This window comes from Cyclospora cayetanensis, unplaced genomic scaffold (genome assembly GCF_002999335.1).
Source record: "Cyclospora cayetanensis isolate NF1_C8 unplaced genomic scaffold, CcayRef3 CcayRef3_contig_75, whole genome shotgun sequence".
NCBI classification, from domain to species: domain Eukaryota; phylum Apicomplexa; class Conoidasida; order Eucoccidiorida; family Eimeriidae; genus Cyclospora; species Cyclospora cayetanensis.
This window is the reverse complement of record NW_020312747.1, coordinates 77,501-98,420: the sequence shown is the minus strand read 5'-3', so window position 1 is coordinate 98,420 and position 20,920 is coordinate 77,501. Positions and strand designations below refer to the sequence as shown.

Below are 20,920 nucleotides of genomic sequence, written 5' to 3'. Positions count from 1 at the left end.
TTCGACTGCTCGAGTGAAGACGGAGCCTGAAGACACTCCACGGCCTCTGCGCTCTGCGGAACGCCGACGTCGGAATCGCAGCAGCAGCAGCAGCAGCAGCAGCAGCAGCAGCAGTAACAGCAGCAAGAGTACTGCAGCAAACCGCCGCGTGAGTTCTCGCCGTCGTGGGAAGGGGGGGGGGAGCGATTCACGTATGGCAGCAGGAAGAACGTTTCAAAGAGCACTTGAGGCTGCTCGTGATGATGGCCGTCCGCGCAAACAGCAGCCTCCTTACAGCCGCAGCAGTCGGCGTAGGAGCAGCAGCAGTAACAGACAGGAAGGCAGAGGCAGAGCAGAGGGGGGGGGAGGTGGAGGGGAGGGAGCGAGGAAGGGGGTCAAGAGGGAACCCGATGGATCTACGCTTGATGAAGCGCCTCCCGCTGTTGATAAGGACATGGAAGCGTATGCTGCAAGGAAAATAAAAAAGGTTACGGCGGAAGACATTGGCAGGGCAGGTAAGAAGGGGTTCGCGTGCAAGGAAACGTCTATCGCGAGGGCATCATGTGTGTATGGATGTGTATGTGTGTGTGCTTGTGTGTGTATGTATGTGTATGTGTGTGTATCTGTATATGTGCATGTGTGTATGGATGTGTATGTGTGTGTAGATATGTGCATTTGTGTATATACGTGTATGTATATGTGTATATAGGTGTATGTGTGTGTATCTGTATATGTGCATGTGTGTACATAGGTGTATGTGTGTGTACATATGTGCATGTGTGTATATAGGTGTATGTGTGTGTATGTGTGTACCTCTGTATGCGTGTATATATGTGCATGTGTGTATATATGTGTACGTTTGTATGTGTGTATCTGTATATGTGTATGTGTGTATATAGGTGTATGTGTGTGTACATATGTGCATGTGTGTATATAGGTGTATGTGTGTGTATGTGTGTACCTCTGTATGCGTGTATGTGTGTGTATGTGCATGTATCTGTGCATGTGTGTATCTGTATGTATATGTGTGTGTATCTGTATGTATATGTGTGTGTATCTGTGCATGTGTGTATGTGAATATAGTTTGTCTTCGAAGTGTGTATGGGTGGCGTGCTCTGTTTTGTGCGGAGATGGAGGACGCAGAAAGCGTGTGCTGTGGTGTGCCTCTCTTTCTGAGTAGATGAATTTGGTTGATATTCGCGGCCATAGGGGCGCTGCCTTGTTTCGATGTATGCGTTTGTTGGTGTGTGTGTGTGTTTCTTGATGTATTTGAATTCGCCGATGGAGGCGGGTTCGGGTGTGCGTACTACCGCAGCTGGCTGTGCCTCTGCAGGATCTGCCTTTTTTCGCGCAGACGGAGATCGCTTTGTTTGTCTTTGCTCATAAATAAAGCAGGAAATCGGTGGGGATGCGCAAGACGGTGTGCCCTGCGCGTTTCTGCAGGCGGGGTGTACGTACCGCCGTTCAAGTTGGCGAGGCTGCAGCAGAAAACGGACGATACCAAGAGTACAGCTTACCAGCGTCAAATGTGGGAAGCGCTCAGAAAAAGTATTAATGGGCTCGTCAACAAAGTGAATATTTCAAATATCACGCAACTCGTTCAGGTAAACATAGCCGCGCTGCCGCGTTTGCTCCCGGAGTGGTTGCAGATGCCATGATGAAAACATGCGCATGGTCCGTCAACCCCGCCATCGATGGAGGCCTCTATTGTTGGTGGTTTTTTTCGGCTGCGTTTTTTTTGAAATCGCCGTGTGCGCCTCTTTCCCAACATGTGCGTGAAGGGGGGAGGGGGAGTCAGTTGCGTCTCTGTCGCCAAGCTGCGAGCTTGCGCGTGTGTGTGAGGGTGTCTTGAAATTCTCCACCTGGTGGAGACTCGTCTGCGTTCGCCTGGCATCGTGCGCAGGAGCTTTTCCGAGAAAATCTCGTGCGTGGGCGGGGCCTCTTCTGCCGTGCCATTATTCGAGCGCAACTCGCAAGCCCAGGATTTACGGCGGTGTATGCGGCGCTGCTCTGCATTGTCAACAGCAAACTGCCGGATATTGGCGAGCTCGTCATCAAGCGTGTCATTCTGCAGTTCCGGTGAGCTGGGAGACGGATAGGCGACCCCTGGCAGCTGTTCAGGGGAGAAAGGAGGAAGGGGAAAGAAGGGAGGCTTTTTGGTGTGTCATACTCACCCCCCCGCTACCTTTGTGCGCTGCCCGGTGCTCCGTGCAACTGGTGCGCCTCTGCGTGCGGCGATCATCAAGCTCGCATTTTTTGTGGGTGGGCAGTGTAATCTTCTCCCTTGCGCTGCCGCGTATGGATGCTCTTCATTGCTGCTGCAGGCGCGCATACAGACGAAACGACAAAATCGTGTGTATGGCGTGCGTGGAATTTTTCGCTCATCTGGTCAATCAACGCGTCGCCCACGAACTGCTAGCGTTGCAGCTTTGCGAGCTGCTTCTACAGGAACCAACCAACGATTCAGTCGAAGTCTGCATTGGCTTTCTGAAGGTGGGTGTTTCTCTGAGCGGCAGCCTAAGAGGCATGTTCATATATTCATCTTTGTATGTGCATATACATATATATATAGATATATATATATATGCATATACATATAGATATACATATGGATATACATATACATATACACACATATAGATATATATATATATATATGCATGTGCTGTACAGCTACTCCTCTCCCCTGCTACATGTGTTTATTTCTTCTTGTGCTCTCCCCGGCGGGCATTTCTGGAAATCTTTTCGAGAGTGTCTGTCTGTGCGCCTTTCGCGTTTTCGCTGCATTACTTTCTCCAAACAAAGCTGCTTAAGAAGTGTGTTTGCTTGTACCTGCGTGTGGATGTGTGGCTGCTTCCTTGAGCGGGCACCCTATCCTCGCGCCGTGTCTCGACGACTCGCCTTTTCGCCTCGCTTGCTGCTTACCGCTTCAGACTGGCTTCGCTTGCTAGACTTGGAATTCCCACGTCTCGCCCTTAGTCCACTTGCGCACACGCCTCCTCCCTCCGTGTCATGCGTCTTTTTGCAACGCTGCGCGTGCGATTCAGGCTGTTGGTCAGGTGCTCGAGGACGTGTGCAAGCCAGGATTTGATGCGGCTTTTGAGCGCCTTCGAGCTATCCTCCAACAAGGCGAAACTGACAAGAAAACGCAGTACTCCATCGAGGCACTCTGGGATATCCGGAGAAATGGATTCAAAGATTTTCCAGGCGTACGAAGGACGAACACGACTCCCCCCCCTTTTCTCTCTGTCGTCCTCCCTTCTTAGTGCTTCACGCTGCACCCGTCTGTTTATCTCTCCAGCCAGCTGTGCAGCAACTCACAGCGAACGGACGGTTCAAATTAGTCAAGAAAAATTGTATCTTATGCCTTGCTTCTGTTGCATAGATAGGCGTTGTTGCATAGATAGGCGTTGTTGCATGGAGTTGCGCAGAGAGGCGCATTTGAATTGCAGTTTAGTGCATATATATATATATGCAAATCCTGTGTGTTTTTCCTAGGTTGTAGATGATTTAGATCTGGTTGAAGCAGAGGACAAGATTACGCATGAAGTTGACTTGCTTGATACCTCTATCAAGGGAGAGGAGATGCTCAATATTTTCAAGGCACAGGAACCGGATGTACGCAGCCTTAGCTATTTAGCTGTTGCGTTTAGTGTGGCGAAAAACGCCTTGCATTCTGCTGAATCATTCTTAAAAGGGCGCGCTGACTATGAGCTGACAGGGATGGCGGCTCCCGCCTGCCTCCTTGTTTTCGCGGACGGCGTCTCTTCCCTTCAAGGATTGTCTGTTGCCATCACTTCGTCGTCGTATGGCTGCTTTGGCTTCGTGTATAATTCGATCGACAGACGCTGCCTGTCCGTCCGACAAGCTCTGCTGTATTGCTGCCGACTGCAATGCGTTCTACGGTGTCACGCCTGCTGCAACTGCAGGAATATGAGGCAAATGAGAAGAAATGGAGTGCTCTTTCGAAGGAAATTCTTGGCGAAGTCTCAACAGGTGTGCTCGAGGATATTTCGGGCAGTGTGCAGGGTTGTCTGCGCAGCGACGTGTGGAGGCATGGAGAGCAGCCGCTAAGGCTGGTTGTTGCCTCTCTGCTCGAGGATACTTAGCACGCCTTGCGTGGGAGGCGTGTCTCATGCAAACTGCACGTGTGTATATGTGTATCTGTGGATGTATGTATATCTGTATGTTATATGTGTATATCTGCATATTATATGTGTATATCTGTGTATTATATGTGTGTATCTGTGTATTATATGTGTGTATGTGCTGATGTTCAGGCTCTGAAGCATCCTCGGAGGATTCTGAGGAGGAGGCGTCAAGTGAAGAGGAGGAGGAGGAGAAGGAGGTGTGTAGGGGCGTTTTTTAGCGGCTTGGGGGAAGGGGAGGGGACATGGTTTCTAGCATGGTGCTGGTATGTTTCTCTGTAGTGTCTGTATAGGATCTATGGAGGGGGTGTGACTGTGTCGTTGGGGTTGGCGTGCAGGAGGCAGGCGCGAAGAAGCAGATTCAAATTAAGGATATGACAGATCAAGACATTGTAAATTTGCGCAAGACGATCTATTTGTGCATCATGTCGTCGCTCAATGCCGAAGAGTGTGTTCATAAGATTTTAAAGATGAACATCCAGGTATGTAGGCTGACGTCGAGCTTCTTCTCTGGTGGAGAGGATGCTGCGGTGTGTGTTGCTCGGGGATGAGGGGTGGTTGTCTGCATGCCTGCGAGCATGCTATTAGGGAGGGAGGAGAGAGGGGAGGGGGGTTGTTGCGGTTGCTTCTGCATATGAAATCGTTTTGAGCACTCCCGCAAAGGTGTGCGTCTGTCTATGTTGCTTCCCTGGCCTGCCTGTGGCGTCATAGGGGGTGTTGCGTCTTATCGAGGGAGATGAAAGGGGATAGAAAGCAGGGAGAAGATGGAAGGGGATAGAAAGAAGGGAGAAGATGAAAGGGGATAGAAAGAAGGGGGGAGATGAAAGGGGATAGAAAGCAGGGAGAAGATGAAAGGGGGTAGAAAGCAGGGAGAAGATGAAAGGGGATAGAAAGCAGGGAGAAGATGAAAGGGGATAGAAAGCAGGGAGAAGATGAAAGGGGATAGAAAGAAGGGGGGAGATGAACGGGGATAGAAAGCAGGGAGACGATGGAAGGGGATAGAAAGAAGGGGAGGAAGGACGCGCGGTGTTGCAAGTGCCTCGTGTCATGCCTTTCATCTCGCTTCTTATGAGCGTTTTTTGCGTTTCTTCTTGTCCTCAATTGCTGGCTGCTTAGGAGGATTTAGAGATGGAGGTGGCAGTGATGCTCATCGACTGCTGTGCTATGGAGAGGACTTTCCAGAGATTTTTTGCGTTGCAAGCTGAGCGACTGGCCAAATTAAAAGCAGCGTACTGCGAGTGCTTTCAGGAAGCGTTCAAACGGCAATACGCGCTGGTGTGTGCAGATTCGACGTTTCGCGTACCCTTGCATGCAGCTCCGCTTTCCCAAGTTTTTCAGCCGTGTTTTTGCATGCTGTGCTGCTGCTGGTGGCTGCCGGCCTTTATGGGGAGTGGGCTGTGCGCACTTTTTTCACGGGGTGCTCTCGAAACGCGCTGCGCGACAATACGTGGGTGTGAGATTAAACGACGATAGACAGGAGTAGAACCAAGCGAATCCGTCGAGGGGTCAAGTTGTGTTTTTCGTCCCCCATGCTGCTGATGCTTTCCTCGTGCATGCATTCTTCGGTTTCTCCTCTATGCATTGGTTTGCGTCAGTATCACGCCTTCATGCTGCACAGGACGCCTTGAATCGCTCTCTCTATGACCCCCTGGTAGGGATGCTAGACGTAGGCATGTGTGCATGCACTTAACGTGTATTTTGTGCAAACACCTTTCTTCTTTGGCAAGAGCAACCTACTTTCTTTCACAGGCTCACCGCCTCGAAACAGCCAAACTTCGAAATACTGCAAAGTTCTTTGCGCACTTACTGACCTCAGGCAAGCCTACACCCTTTCCATGCATCCTTTTCCTGCTGATTTCTCTTCCTCTTCCCCTGCATCTCCCTCTTTGAAATACCTTCAAGCACTCCCTCGCCGCATGAAGCTCTCTCTCTCTCTGTCTCAAGTTCTCCATCTGTCTCAAGCTCTCTCGCTCTCTCTGCCTCTCTCTGTATTTTTAGATGTATGTACACGTTTCTACATCTATTTTTCGCTGCTGTTGCACCTTTCCTCGACTTGTCTGTGCGGTCTATCCCACTGTTTTGTAGAAAAAGCCTTGCCGCATGCATCCTGTTGTGTGTGAGAGGAAGGTGTGCTGTATGCGTTGCCGACGTATTTTTTTCATTACGCACGGGCGAGTGTGTTGTTGCGGAAGTGCCGCTTGTTTATGGAGCTGCATTTGAAATGTTCAAAACGATTTCCTGCTGTCTCCGGGTCGATTTCAAGCGTGGTGGTCCTCCAAGTGTTACTCTGGAGGGTTGTCTTGCATTTTCATCATTCCATCTCCGAAGCATCAAATGCGCAGCATTCTTGTGTCTTGTCACAAGGGGGTTGCGCTCTTGCGTAGCACTGCGCTTCCAGAGGCGTCGTGCCTGTTGCGCGCTGTACAGTACATGCCGTGGCTGTGATACTTTTCTGAGATTCGTCTTATCGCGTATGCACGTTTTTATTCATGGATCGGGAAGAGGGGGCGGAACGCATGGAGGCTTCTTTCCTTCTCAGACGCAGTACCCTGGAGTGTGCTGGAAGTATTCGAGCTGACGGAGGAGGCAACCACATCGTCTGGCCGTATCTTCTTGAAGGTTTTGCTGCAAGATATGAGCGAGACTCTTGGCATCCGAACGCTAAACGATCGCCTGATGCACCCAGATATGAAAGCATACATCAAGGTGACGCAAACGCAAACTGAGAGAGGGGAAAGTTGCGTCCAACGCCCTCCCTCCATCGGCCTTGGTGTCTTCTGCTTCCAACTTTTCTGTCGCCGAGCAGTGCAATCCCCCGTTCGTAGACTGGGAAGCGATGTATAAGAAGAGCATCGAGACTGCACTTTCCTGCTTGTTACAAAGCGCTGTCTCGCCTTGTGCCAGCCGCCATTCGGCCGTGTACCCCTCCTCAGATGCTGAGTTGGACTTGAAGGCATGCGCACTGCACTGCACTGCACTGTAGGGAAGAAGAATAAGGCCAGGGTTGCTTGGGGCTTTGCTTTTTGCATGCGCTGCAGGGCCTCTTCCCTCAGGATCATCCACGCAATGTGCGCTTCTGCATCAACTTCTTTACGGCTATTGGGTTGGGTGGGCTCACCGATCACCAGCGTCAGCTGCTTGCAGAAATGCAGCACCAGGCGCACTTGCAGCAGCAGCAACAACAGCTGGCGAACTCTTCCTCGTCCTCCTCCTCATCGTCCAGCAGCTCTAGCAGTTCTAGCAGTTCTAGCAGCGATACAGACTCTAGCGGGAGCAGCTCAGACAGCGACTGATGGCTGCGGCTTTCCATGCGTCCACTCCCCCCTCCCCCATTCTATCCGTGTTCTCTAGTGATGTGAGGGTTAATAGTGTGTGGAAAAACCCCCCGGAGGACTGTGCCTCGCCTGTAGCTAGCCGTGTGGACGGGGGGGGCCCTAGACTACGCTTCCCTCTTGGCTTCAAGGGGATTTTTGCCGCGACTTTTGCTGCAGCTGCTGTGGGGGCACCTAGGCAAGGAGCGAGCTCAGCAGCTGCTTTAGCTGCACGACTGGCTGCAGTGGGGTAGGTTGGGCGTGTAAGGTGTTGCCTCGACGCGCGCGCGAGGGGACGGCTGCATCACATGCCTGCTGCTGCCTTTTGACTGGGTTTTGGCAGTGGCTTTTGCTTCGCGCGTAGGCTAGTCTGGGTGTGCTTGGAGCGACCCTAATCGCCATGAAGTGTGGCGTTCGATTGCGCTTTCTAGCTCCTTGGTCAGCTTGGCCGTCACAGTTCTACGTAGTTTAATCAGAGGGCCATAGATTCCGATCAGCTGCCTCTCGGCAGCGCCAGCCGCTTCTCAGTGCTCCTAAGACATCTGCCGCACCAAAGGAGGTGACGTCGCTGACGCAGCACCTTAAGATGCAGGGAGGGCTGCAACGCCTAAGCACTCTGCCGTACGGGAGGCCTCGTATTGGGCTGCGCGCCTTCTACTGCCGCGTTGCAGTCACTTTTTCACGAAACAGCGCGCTGCAGCGGTTCCAGATGCTCGCGCTGGCCTACTGTGGGTAGGCGAGCTCTTAGCAAACCGTTCTCATTAGACGCACATACGCGGGGGAAGTCGGGTGGCACCTCGACGGCTTTCTCGCGGCATGCAGAGCGCCTCTGTCTGCTACCGTCTCCTCGCGTCTTTTTCGCTTTTGACTTGAGGCACTCGAGGGAAGACTGCTGGGCAGCGCTAAAAAAGAAAGCGCACGCAGACTGCGTATGGAGACACTGAAGCACACGGGCAAAGACGTGGCGCGGCCCTGCAGGTGTGTGCGCAGCTGTACATACACGCTGCTCTGCGGCGATTTCTCGCTACACGCGGCTCACCACAGATGAAGATCTGCGGCAGCCACTTTTTCTTGGCGTTTAAGCAGCACCAACGCCTCGAGCTTTCCATCGCTGGGCCGTCTTCCAGCCACGCCAGCGTTTGGCTGGCCAGCTAGCTGCTCTGCCAGTGCAGCGCGACTCGGCGCCTCTTGCATGCGGTGTTTAGCTGCATCAAACGCTGGACCTCATCCTACGTGTGTTGGGGGGGACTGCCCAGTTGTGCGCCTCTTCTGCTCACTCAAAGGAAAACCTTTCGCATGCAAAATCCCTCACTAGCCTGAAAGGTCGATGACACGTATTTTCTCGGTGCCAGCAACGCGCTCACTTATTGTTACCTCGCCTTCTTGTGCCCCTATCCAGCCGCAGAGGCCCTCCTTGCGGGGTTTGCTGAGATGCATCTTTCGAGCAGCCTTATACACCTTCGCGAGAAGCAGCACGCGCACACGTCCTACTAGGGCGGAGCTGGTTGCACCTGGGAGATGTGCAACAAGAGGACAGACGAGCAACCAGACCCTGAAGTCAAAGGAGCTTCAGGAGCGCTGATTTAGGGAGCAGTGCGTGCAGGAGCAACTGCCTCACGGCGTTTCGGCTGCTCTCTCTCTGCTCACAAAAGTAGCTATTTTCTTTGTTTCTCCGTACATGCCAACGGCGTGTTTCGGCAACAAGCAGATTTTCCAGTCGCTCCTCGATAGAACCATCCCTTGATGTGGACGTGAACGGCCGCTCTTAGAGAAGCGTAAGCCTACGCACGGGCGGACGGGGGGTAATAATGGGGCGCATCTTCCTGCTTTTACGCAACCCACAACACTGTTGAGGCCAGCAGCTCTCCATTCTCAAGCTTTGCTGGTAAGCCTTCATGCGTGCGCGTAGCGAGACTTGCCTTCAGCTCCCGCTTTGTTTTTGTGTATCTGCTGCTGGGCCTGCGCATGGCGCTCTCTGTCCCTTGCTCAGCGCAGGGAGCACCACTTTTCTCTCCAAGCAGTTTGTACCTCTATTCAAAGAGGAGAGCAAGCATCTGGCGATACATAGTGTATGTACGTTTTTGGGCTCTGCATTCATGTATGTACACGTATACGTAAATGGGTTGGTGTATTTTTGAAGATGTATATATATATATACATATATATATATGTATATATATATGTATGTATATTTTTGTATGTATATGTAATTATGTACATGTATTTACATGTACATATCCGCTTTTTAAGTGCATTAGACGCATAACCATCGCAAGATAAGGAGCCCCTTCGGGTAGGATGTCTACTTCAGGCCACGCATCCAGCGAATCCTAATCTATGAGCGGTTGCTTAGCAACGCGGTAGATCTTTCATTTAGCGTTTTTCGCTTCACCTCCCTCCTTCCCCACCAATGCATTTAATCAGGCGCTCGGAAGAGGCAGCACGAGGTGGCACCCCGGAAGGCGCACAAGGACAAGCCTGCGCCATGCGTTCTCCACGCATTGCCCCCATAGGAGAACGCACCCTACAGAGGGAAACGGCAAGCTACCAGCACAACCACCCCTGGGAGGCTTTGGCAACATGGCACTCATGACGAGAGGCTTTCTGAGTAAAGTACACCTTCAGGGTTCCCTAGGTAGCCTCGGTTATAGAGCTACAGCAAAAGTACGCAGCCACTGCCTGGTGGCAAGAGAACTGTTCGTCCCTATGGGCTCAGCGCTTGTCGAATTAACCCCTCTTTCCCATTAAGCCCGATTAAGTGAACGTGAGCCTTGCTTTAGCACCTCGTGCGGCTAAGGCCGAAATCGCGAGGACGTTGTTCTTCCCTTTCCGTGTGTCTCTCTGGAGCGTTTTTTTGAATCGGACTAATGTGTGCGAGGATGCACTTTGCGCGCTTTTTCTGGCGTGAACTGGCATGCATACATGCATGCAAGACCCCTCACGGACTGCAGAGGGGTGCCTGCGTTTGCGGCTTCTTGCGGGGGAGGACACTCTCTCCCGTCTCCGGGTGTATGTACAGCATGTCATGCTCCGTTTTGGTGCTGATGTCGCAGAAATCCAACACGTGCAGCGATCCGTCAGGATCTACCGCCACTGTTTTCCAGTCCAAAAGCGCCCACGCATCGCCTCTAGATCTCAGAGTGAAGCAGCTCAGGGGAGGGCACCAGCTCTTCGCCAAGAGGCTGCTGCTGTCAGGTGTAACGACGCCCCCACTACGCTCACAGCTGCCCGCCCGCAAACCTTGTGCTTCCGTCTGCTGCGTGAAAGCGCGAGGGAGGACGTCGTATACATCCCTGCAAGGCAGAAATCCACACTGAGCGGGCAAGGCGCATGTGTGCTTACATATTTTTCAGCACACACGCTTAGCTAAAAGATGCATATTTGCACTTCGCAGTCAAAGGGTAGGCGCTGCGTCCACCCTCTATCCCGCATCCTCTCTTCCGTCCTCTCTTCCAGCCACAACTTTTTCTAATATCCTAGCGTGTGTTCACTCTTGCCACCATCCCCAACACACCCTTTTCTCTCACTCCCTCTCTCAAACAGCTCAAGTCTATGCTTGAAGACCCCTCCCTCATCCTTTGCAACAATCCGCAGCAGCCTCTCCAGCCATCCCGCCTTGCCTCCGCTCCCTTCCCCCCTCCCCCCCTCCCCCCCTCCCCCTTCCCCTCCCTTCTGCTTTAGCGACCACGTATTTTGATGCTCCCTTGATGCAGCTAAAAAAGCCTGCACGTCGGTGGAAGCGAGCATCCGCAGACGCATGTGCTGGGCGCAGCTCGTGATGTGATCTTTTCCGTTTTTGTACGTGCAGCTGCCTTCCACCACAGCAGCCCCCTCACGATTTGACACGCGAGGAAACACACGCGCACAAGGCAGGGGGAAAGTAAAAAAACGGATGAAGGAGATTTTACTGCTACTGCTTGCAGCTTACCAGTCCGCAACCAAGTGCGACCCCACCACGGAGGAGGCTTCTGCAGCCTCGAGTTGCTCCAACAGCTGAAGCTGCTGCTGCTGTCGCTGCTGCTGTTGGTATTGCTGCTGTCGCTGTTGCAAGCCGAGCTGCAGGCGCTGAAAATAAAAGTCTCCTCCCCACTGCAGAGGCCCTTCCAATGCATGCATCTCGCCACTTCTCTGTTCATGCTGCTCCTGCTGTCGTTCTTGCTGCTCCTGCTGTCGTTCTTGCTGCTCCTGCTGTCGCTCTTGCTGCTCCTGCTGTCGTTCTTGCTGCTCCTGCTGTCGTTCTTGCTGCTCCTGCTGTCGTTCTTGCTGCTCCTGCTGCCGTTCTTGCTGCTCCTGCTGCCGTTCTTGCTGCTCCTGCTGCCGTTCTCTCTCCCGCACATGGAGCGCGTAGTTCTGCTGCCTGAGAAAGAGCTGTCTGAGCTGTTGCTGCTCCTGAGGGGCTCTCCAGACAGCCAGCAGCTGATTGTCTAACACATCGCAGAAGTAGACGGAAGGCGGAAAGTAGAAGAAAGTGCTTGGCTGTACGGTGACGTGGAGGGGTTGCTCGCGCGTCAGCTCGTGCATCTGATGACGCAGCGGAATGCTCTGGAGAGCCTCGTGGTGGCAAGCCTTGTTGCGAGGCTTCCCCGCGGAGAGATCCATGTCGAAGGGTTGTTGGCTTACCCCCTCCTCGCACGCGTCCAGGGGAGGAGGCTCCAGCAGCGGCTTCCTCATGACGGATGAAGCCTCGTCGCCAGGCACCTGCTGCTGCTGCTCCTGCTGCTCGTGCTGCCTGGCACACCCGCAGCAGCAGCTCTTCAAAAATCTATGCGGCACTGCTGGCTCAGGATCTAACGGATCTAGAGCCAGAGGAGAGCAGCAGCAGTCGCAGCAGGCTTCTGCCTCTGCAACAAGGCGCTTGTCGAGACACCCAGCTTCTTCTGCTGCTGCCCCTTCTGCTGCTGCTATCGCAGGCTGATGGACGGAGGAAGTAGGGAACGACGTTGCTGCTAAGCACGCTCTCCTCCGTGTATATCCTGCCTGCTGCCGAAAGAAGCAGCATAAGACACTTTTCGAACTCGCATGGCGCTTGCGCTTGCTACTCGTGCTGCTCTTGCTCCTGCCACGTTTCCTGCTGGTCAGACGACGAACGATGCTGCTGCTGCTGCTGCTGCTGCTGCTGCTGCTGCTGCTGCTGCTGCCCCGCGCGAGGGGAGATTCGGCTGTACGCGCACCGGGGAGCCAAGGGCAGCAGCAGCAGCAAGAATTGAATACTTGCTGGGATTTTGCAGAATCTCCTTTGCTGCTTCTGCAGAGACGGCTGCCGCAACGCAAGCTCGTCTGCTGGATGATGCCTCTCGATGTTGCAGCACCGCTGCGCTGCTCTGCCAATTCCTCCTCTGCTTCACATAGACAGCAGTGTCTTGCGTAGACGCTGCAGCAGGCACTGCTGCAGCTGGCACTGCTGCAGCTGGCTTGCTCCGAGTTTTTTTTCCAGCAGAAGTCGCTCGGAGAGCAGGGGGCAGTCTGCTGGGGTTGAAGCCCCTTGCGGGGAGTTCGATCCAGCAAATGCATCTGCTGCTGCTGCTGTTGCTGCTGCTGTTGCTGCTGCTGCTGCGCTATCTGCTGCTGCGGCTGCTGCGCTATCTGCTGGTGCTCCGTCTCTCCATGCTGCAGCCACAGCCTCTTCAGTTTTTGTTGCAACGTTGCGTAGGCAGCCTGATGCAGCTGCAGAAAAACAAAGGCGGGAATGTGTGTGCCATGCCCTCAAGCCTGCCTTCCAACCTTGCGCTCTTTTACGCAAATTCTCATATGTTAAATGCGCAAGACACCCATTTGTAGACAGCAACAAAAATCCCTTTCTCCATACGCCAAGAGCACTGCACACACGCAGAATTTCGGGTATAAAGCTCTGCATGTTACCTGATCTAAAGACCAGATCTTGATAACACTCAAGACACTGGCGTTTTGCAGCAATCTCAAATCACCATGTTGCTGCAAGCGGCGCAGAATGTCAAAGGCTTGAATCTGCTGCCGCTGCTCTTGTTGCTGCTGCTCTTGTTGCTGCTGCTCTTGTTGCTGCTGCTCTTGTTGTTGTTCGTGCTCCTGTTGTTGCTGCTGCTCTTGCCGTCCCCGAGGCGCTGGCTGCGATCCGCCGTTCGCTATCAAATAAGGCGAACTGTGCATGGAGCTGCGAAGGATTCTTACGCTGGCGTTGCTGTGTCTGTTTGCCCCTTCGTCCTCCTGCCGCTGCCGCGCAGAAGGCGTAGAAGTAAGGATGCTTCCGAAAATCCTTAGCGCTGCGGCAGCACGCGCATTGCCTGCCGAGACAAGGGGCTGCTCTTGTTGTTGCTGCTCTTGTTGCTGCTGCTCTTGGTGCTGCTGCTGCATGCGCTGGTGCAGCAGCAGCAGGTGATCAACGCGCATCTGCTGGAGCACAATCAAATGATGCGCTGAAAAGCTGTGTCGAGTTATCGGACCTGAACCTGTTCCGCAGTTGAGAGTGCAGACGCATGCAAAGTTGCTGCAGCTATCATAGAGTGTCAGAATTCCTTCGCCGTCTAGCGCAGCCAGCAGATAATGCTGCTGGTGCTGCTCCGTCTGATCTCCCCGCTCGTGTTGCTGTCGAAAAGAAGACTGCAGTCGCATGCTCCGAGGATGCGGCAGCTGGCGAAGGCGGAGGAAAGACGATCCAGAGGCAGGCGCCAAGATGCAGTGGCAAAGAGAACCTGCAGCATCACACAGAGGCTGCAGCATCAGCAGCATCGATTCTTAGAAGCGCAGCATGCGTGCATGCTCACGACACCAACGGGAGTGCGCATCGCACTGCTGTCAAGGGTGTCTCCTCCCCTCCTTCTTCCCCCTCCCCGCTCTCCCCCCATGTATCCCCTCAGATACAGCACTGAAAGCATTTGCAGCAGCGAAAGCTCTCTATAATCCACAACATTGGCTACAGCCTGGCGGCAGGCGTGCGCGCGCTGAGACAGCCACAGCAGCTCTGGAGCAGCAGTATTAACAGTAGCAGTAGGAGCAGTATGAGCAGAAGCAGTATGAGCAGAAGCAGTATGAGCAGTATTAGCAGTAGCAGTAGCAGCAGTATTTGCAGTATTAGCAGCAGTATTAACAGTAGCAGTAGGAGCAGCAGCAGCAGTAGCAGCAGCAGCAGCAGCAGCAGCAGCAGCAGTATTAGCACCACTAGAAGGAGCATCACTACCACTACCATCAATCTCCTACCATCAGCAACCCCCCATATTTTGATGGTGTTGCACTTGCGTCGGAACCATGTGACGAGGTGTCTGCTGTAGCGAATTTCCTGCTGCTGCCGCTGTACTGCAGCAGCAAAAAAGCCATCCTTCTTAAGACCACAGCAAAAAGGAGCTGCCATTGGCTCCTGCTCCTGCTGCTGCTGCTGCTGCTGCTGCTGCTGTTGCTGCTTTGTTGCGTCTTGCTCTGCCAGACGGGCTAAGCGCGCAGAAATTTCGGCTCCTGTGCTGCCGCCTTCGCTGCTGAGGGTGTTTCTGAGAGTCACGTTACGGCGAGAAGGGCATGGATTTGCGTATCCTGCCCAGAGGAAGTCTAGATCTTGCGCAGATTCTTCTGTCGCTGCGCCTTCTAGAGTCGCATGTTGCTGGATTTGCTGTCGGTTGAACGTCGCAGCGACGCAAGGCCCTTGTGTGTGCAGCACGGTGTATAGACAGCGCAGCGAGTGGGAGTCGAAGACGTAGAGGGCGCTGCCAGCAATGACGGTGAGCTGAAGATTTCTCAGAGAGACGTCTAAGGGGAAGTCTTGGTGTTTAGCCGCAACTGCCGCAGGGGGCAAGACAGCAGCCGCCGCTAGTTCACCGTTCTTGAGATCGAATCCACGCAAAATGCCGTGTCTCAAGAAGACAGCTCTTGTAGCTGTGGCAACAAGGCAGGCTCTAGGATCGTCTTCTACTTCACTGCTGCTGCTGCTGCTTGCATTGCTGCTGCTTCTTCCGCTATCACCGACATTGCATCCAGGATGCAGCAAGTGCGATACGGAGGTGTTGGCTTCTACACACCACATCTTCTTTTGCCGCTCCAGATGCACCAACTGTATGGTCACGCCGTCTTCCCAGAGGAAGCAGCAGCAACAGCAGCACAGAGCCAAGCTGCGAACGCGTGCGCGAGGCATCGCTGGCTGCAAGAGTTTCTTGTAGAATGTGTGCTGATACTTCGCCTGCATGCACGACAGCCGCAGAAGCAGCAACAGCAGCAGCAGCAGCATGTGCTGCTGCTGTTGCAGTTGCAGAGACGTAACGACTCTGCAGAAAGACGCGCATGCGCGCGCCAGTGTGAACTTCGAGGAGGCGAAGGCTTATCGGTAGAGAAGACTTTGCGCAGACGGCACTTAGACACTTTCAGTGTCACTACATGAGGCCGAAAGGAGGCGCAGAGAAGGTGTAAAGAAAGGAGAAAACGGGGAGTCAGAAAGAGAGAGCGGAAAAAGGAAGAAAGAAAGGCGGGAAGGGGGGGGTGGTGTGTTGTTGTTGCTACAAGTGTGAATGCGTGGCTGCAGCGAAGGCGAGTCTTTTGCCCCCTGGGCATGGCGCTGCACGTGGCCAGGTGTAGATACACCGCAAACCTGCCAAAAAGAGCTGCTGCCGAATACTGCCGTTGGTTGACTTGCCTGCTTGATGTTGCGAACGAATGTAGCGGCTTTTGCAAGGGCAAGCCTCCAGCTCCAACCCTGGCGATATTTGAAGTAATTCTCATACTTCACGCCATACTGCTGCAGCAGCAGCCTTCGCCACTGCTGCTGCTGCTGCAGTCCAAGCAGCACAAACCAGCGACGACAAACTAGGCAGCAGCTGCACAGATCCTTTACGCCAAAGAACTGCGCCGCCAGCAACAGCGCATGCTCGGGAAGACTGCTGCTGCTGCGCCTTGCAGCAGGGGTGTGCGTGTCGCTTTGTTTTCTGCTGTCTGTGACGGCGCCAAAGCTGCATGCACCTGCAGACTCCGCATGCATGCGGCTGCCGCTGTACAAAGCAAGGCTCTGGCTGCTGCCACTCTTCCTTCTCCTCCTTCTTCTGCTGCTGCTGCTGCTGCCTAGCGGCCTTTCCTTGCAGATGCATGTTGCGTTGCTGCTCTGCATGTTCGAAGCCTCTCTGACGCCGCTGTAGAACAAGCTACCACTATCCCTTCGTGCATCGCCCTTTGAGACACAGCCTTCTTCGCGGAATTCCTTGTGAAGACACCAGCAAGCGGTGTTGCTGCCGCCGCTGCTGCTGCTGCTGCTGCTGCAAGCTATGGACCCTGACAGCCTCCCTGTTGTCATGTTGTTACTGCATGATGAGCGACAGCAGCAGCAGCAAGTGCTCATAGCCATAGAGCGCTGCTGCATTGGCTTTTCAGCATAGAATAAAGCATTGCGGATTGCAGCCTTCCCCGCTTCTACTGCTGCTGTTGCTCCAGGGCGGTACTGGCGAATTTTTCACAGTAAGTAATGTGTGCAATGCGTCTCGCGCTGTCTTGCTATTTCTCTCTTTCTCTGTGCTTTCCAGCAACGCTGCACCTGTCCCCTCTCTTTGGAAGGTTCTGGTTGTCTGGTGCTTTACCACTCGCCGCGTTCGTCAGATTAATGCTGCTCTTTCTGTTGCTGCTCTTTCTGCTGCTGCTGCCTTCTCACTGGCTGCAGCAGCTCTCCCGTTTGGCAGCGCTAACCGCAGCATCGCCAAGAGGGCAAGCGGCTGCTGTGGGCTGCGGAGTTGTTGCAGCTGTTGTTGAGCGTCAGCTCTTCCTCCTGCGTATATTGGAGCCGCACAAATGCTAACATGTAGGGGCTGCTGCAGCAAGTGTGGCCGCAGCGGGATGAAGAGAGTTCTGGCAGAGCAGTGACGGTGGTTTGTACTCATGCAGCTGTGCTGCTAGTGAGGCAGCAGCATGCCCGCTGCAGCTGTAGAGGTTGAGAGTGGTGCTCCGGAAAAAATTCTGAAATGAGTCTGTCTGCAGCGTGTATGCTTTGCGAATCAGGCAAATAGGCCAGACTTCCACGCGGAGCTGCGGAAAGTGCTGCGGCGGCTTTGAGCCAGTGTACAGATACCACTACTCTAAGAGACAGAGAATCGGAAGCACCTTTTGTGCGATCCTCTCCGTGTCACGGCTGCACTCAATGCAACTCATAATACACGTTTCTGCACTTGCTGCTGCTGCACCTGCTGCTGCTGTACGTCCAACGGAAGTTTTCTGCCCGCAGCCGAAAAGTCGTGCTGTTGCTGCTGCGGAAGTTTGCTGCTTCAGGGGGGAGTCGGATGAGACTTCCTGGCCTCAAACCAGAGCTAAAAAGCTTATTTCGCATATTTCCCTTCCCGAACACGGGTTGGCTGGATCGTCAGACGCCGCGCTAGCAGCTAATGACACAAGGGGCGAGACAGAGGCGGCGGCAGTAGCAGCAGCACGTGCATCCTCTTCGCACTGTCATCGAACAGCAATCGCTCTTGTGCATAGTAGAAACTTTTAATTTCGTATTTCTTTCTGATCTTGCTGCTACTCTAGCGATGACGGCTGATGCTGCATCGGGCGGTGCTGCCGAAAAAACTCTTGTTTGCACGAGTGTCTCGTGCGTGTAGCGCCTGCCGCAGACCCTAACGCCACCTGACGAGCTTTGTATTCGTGCTTATTTGTTTCTTCAGCTCCTGAGAATTCGCTAGTCATGCTCCCTGATGACTCCTGCACACTGAGTTGTATGCGCACATATGTTTCCTGAGAATCGCTTAGTTACTTCCTTATTGCGTCTCGCGGTGCCGGAAGGGTTGCAAACGGCGCGTATCCCACTCCACTCAATGTAAAAACAATGCGAACCCGCAGTACGGAGTCGCTAGCTGTCGATCCTTCTGAATACAAGTTGATATGACTAGCTCACTCTTTTGAGCAGTGGCTTGACCAGAGGCATGCTGTAAAGAAGCAACATTACTGTCTCGCCTCCTCCTGCTGCCCAGCTGAAGGTTTGTTCTGACCACCAATACATCAAAAACTGAACGCCAACAAGCTTTTAAGCTGATAGGGCCCTCATCCCGTAAGAAAGCTTCTGCAGACACCTCAGCGTCCATATTATGTGTTCCCAAGAATTCTACGCGACTAGAATTGTAGCGCTACAGCTGGTGCCTCCTCATAAAGACATCTGCATGCAACCTCAATATACAATGCCTGTTGAAAGCCACTGAGTATTTTCAAAAGGTCTCCCGCCTCTCCCTGTCCTGGCCCCTCACCTGTTCCCACATGAGGGGAGTGCAGGAGAGGACTGTAACGCTTTACTGAAGCTTTCCTCAAAGAGCGCCTTACTTCAGACTTCATACAAACCTAGTTGGAGGCAAAGTGCCTTCCAAACGAACCCCCGCTCTCTCCCCTCCGCCTCTCTAAGAGGTCAGACACGAGGAACAAGTACCGTAGGGTGTGCATAGCTGCGCCCTCTGAGCTAAGCTCCACTTCTTTGATTACACTGGCGACATTCGGCCTTTAGCAGCATCCTAGAGTTTTGCTCTGGATGCGCGTTACCTTGTTTATTGCAGCGCAGCGTCGTCTTGCTGGCAAAGCAAGACACAACGGCCGTGTGTATCCCGTGCGCTGAATAAACACCCTATCGAACTAGCCGTGATTGCTCGGAAAAGGCCTAGACAGCGTGCAACCGCGCGAATTTTTCTCCTTCCATGTCGGGAGCCTTGAGGCTGCAGGCAGGGTAAGGAGTGACACGATCGTTTTTTGAGAAACCCTTCAACCGTTCTGTTGCAAGCTGACACGGAGCTTAGAGCAAAAGCATGCGTGGCCTCTTAGAGACCCTTACTCGTCAGACGTAAACTTCGTGCATGGAAGCGCTCAAAGCACAAGGCTAACCCATGGCGGTACAGTGCACCCTGCTCCCTAGATACATGCAGGGTAGGCGTACTGCCCAACCGTCACGTGGATCGAGCTTTTCTTATCAGCGGTCAAGGGAGAAAGCTCCTTTCAAGAAGCGCATTGTACGACTAGCAGCACATTTCCGCCCCACGACGCACACGAAATGTTTAGACCAAGGGGCCGACAAGCAGGGGCCTCAATAATTGCCCCTAGCGGCTGCTGCAAGAGAAGCTAAACATGCCTCACTTGGCTCACCAACTAGAACTACGTCTAGCTAGTCTTGGTGAGGCGTGCCGCACAGCCACACACGTTCACCGGAGATATATACGCCTCTCTGGGCGCTGAAGGAATCAAAAAACGCCACTAAGGGCATGCAGACGTACAGCATCAGCAACTCCCTAGGAACAACTCTGCGTGTTTCGCTACGAAGGATACACTTGGCAGTTGCAGCCTGGCGTGTGCTGCGCTAGCCGCTAGCTACTCGTTTACTCGAACTGTTCGGCTCAGCACATCTGCGCGAGATTTTAATAAATCTGCAAAGGGAAAGCGGAGAGAGGGAGAGAGAGACAAGGCCAGAACCAAGAGAGACATGCACCGAGAAACGACTGCAAGAGGGCAGAGGTGGGGGCGAAGGGTCGATCCGGAGGCGAGCAAGCAACAAGCCGTCAGAAAAACGCCGCAGCTTAGAGCATCCAATTCCATCCTCCCTAGGGGGTAATTGCTGTGTCTTTCCTGCTCCTGATAACATGCTGATGGAGACACTATTACGCGGTGTAGGGGATGCAGCGCTCGGTGCAGAGGACCACGCAGGCGAATTTCCTACGCGTCAAACACTCACCCTACTGACCTAGGCTTGGCAGGTGTCTCTGCAAGTTGCGGAATTTATCTTTGAGCTGAACGTTGCTGAAGTGCCGTAATTCTGCATGCTCCTAGAACGCAGTAAAAACATGCAAAGAAAGACCCCTCTGACCTGGTGTATCCATTATTAGCCAGTGTGCACAACCCGAAGCGCGAAGCCAAATCGCAGCTAGCTAGCTAGCTAGCTAGCTAGCTGACGGAACCGCACACAGACGCTGCTACTGCCCTAGACAGTCGTTTTTGGTGCTTAACTGATGTTGAACGACCCCCAATCAAGTCCAAGAGCTTGCGGCAGCTCCCCGCAAGGCAGCGGCTGCTTGACTGCTGCTGCGTACCTGCTGTATTTCCTTCCAGTTGCCTTTTCCGAATCGTTTCACGCCGTCCAACAACAAGGACTCCTACGATGGGCATACACAAGCACACTCCGGCACATGCGCAACAAAGCCGCCTAAGCGCCCAGTCCCCTCAACCAGCCTGCAAAAAAATCCTCAACGCCATCCAGCTGAACAGCCCAGCTCGATGCTCTTCAACAACGGCCTTCGCGCGCCGCCGCTCACCTGCTTCCGCGTCCAATAGCGAAAACGGCGATCTGGCACAGTAGACTTGGGGGGAGAAATCATTCCACACTGCTGCTGCAACTGCTGCGGAGGCTGTTCAGCAGAGAGCTCCTCAACAGGCCACCTGCGAAACGCATCATCACCAACCACAGACCCCCCCTGCCGCCACAAGATACAGATCATGCAGATATACACATATATATATGTATATGTATATGTATAGATGGATGTATATATATATATATATATGTGTATATGTATATATATATATATA

The 20,920-nt window shown here is 53.4% G+C and overlaps 2 protein-coding genes across 2 annotated transcripts; one reads left to right on the top strand and one right to left on the bottom strand.

Annotated features, from left to right (window-relative positions):
• Window positions 1–193: 193 nt before the first annotated feature.
• Window positions 194–7,420, top strand: LOC34621206 (pre-mRNA-splicing factor CWC22 homolog). Its single transcript, XM_026335636.1, has 14 exons — window positions 194–248; window positions 411–494; window positions 1,423–1,583; window positions 1,883–2,058; window positions 2,304–2,472; window positions 3,027–3,188; window positions 3,478–3,597; window positions 3,909–3,975; window positions 4,260–4,327; window positions 4,481–4,609; window positions 5,244–5,402; window positions 5,877–5,943; window positions 6,667–6,833; window positions 7,166–7,420. Exons 1-14 carry the CDS (start codon window positions 194–196, stop codon window positions 7,418–7,420), a joined length of 1,839 nt encoding a protein of 612 aa, XP_026191421.1.
• Window positions 7,421–10,376: 2,956 nt separating this feature from the next.
• LOC34621204 (mediator of RNA polymerase II transcription subunit 15) lies at window positions 10,377–18,052 on the bottom strand. The gene is made up of 10 exons (XM_026335635.1): window positions 17,962–18,052; window positions 17,527–17,664; window positions 16,479–16,635; window positions 15,462–15,536; window positions 14,766–14,836; window positions 14,609–14,667; window positions 13,397–13,480; window positions 11,774–11,938; window positions 11,367–11,722; window positions 10,377–10,731 (listed from the first exon to the last, which is right to left on the bottom strand). Exons 1-10 carry the CDS (start codon window positions 18,050–18,052, stop codon window positions 10,377–10,379), a joined length of 1,551 nt encoding a protein of 516 aa, XP_026191420.1.
• Window positions 18,053–20,920: the final 2,868 nt, after the last annotated feature.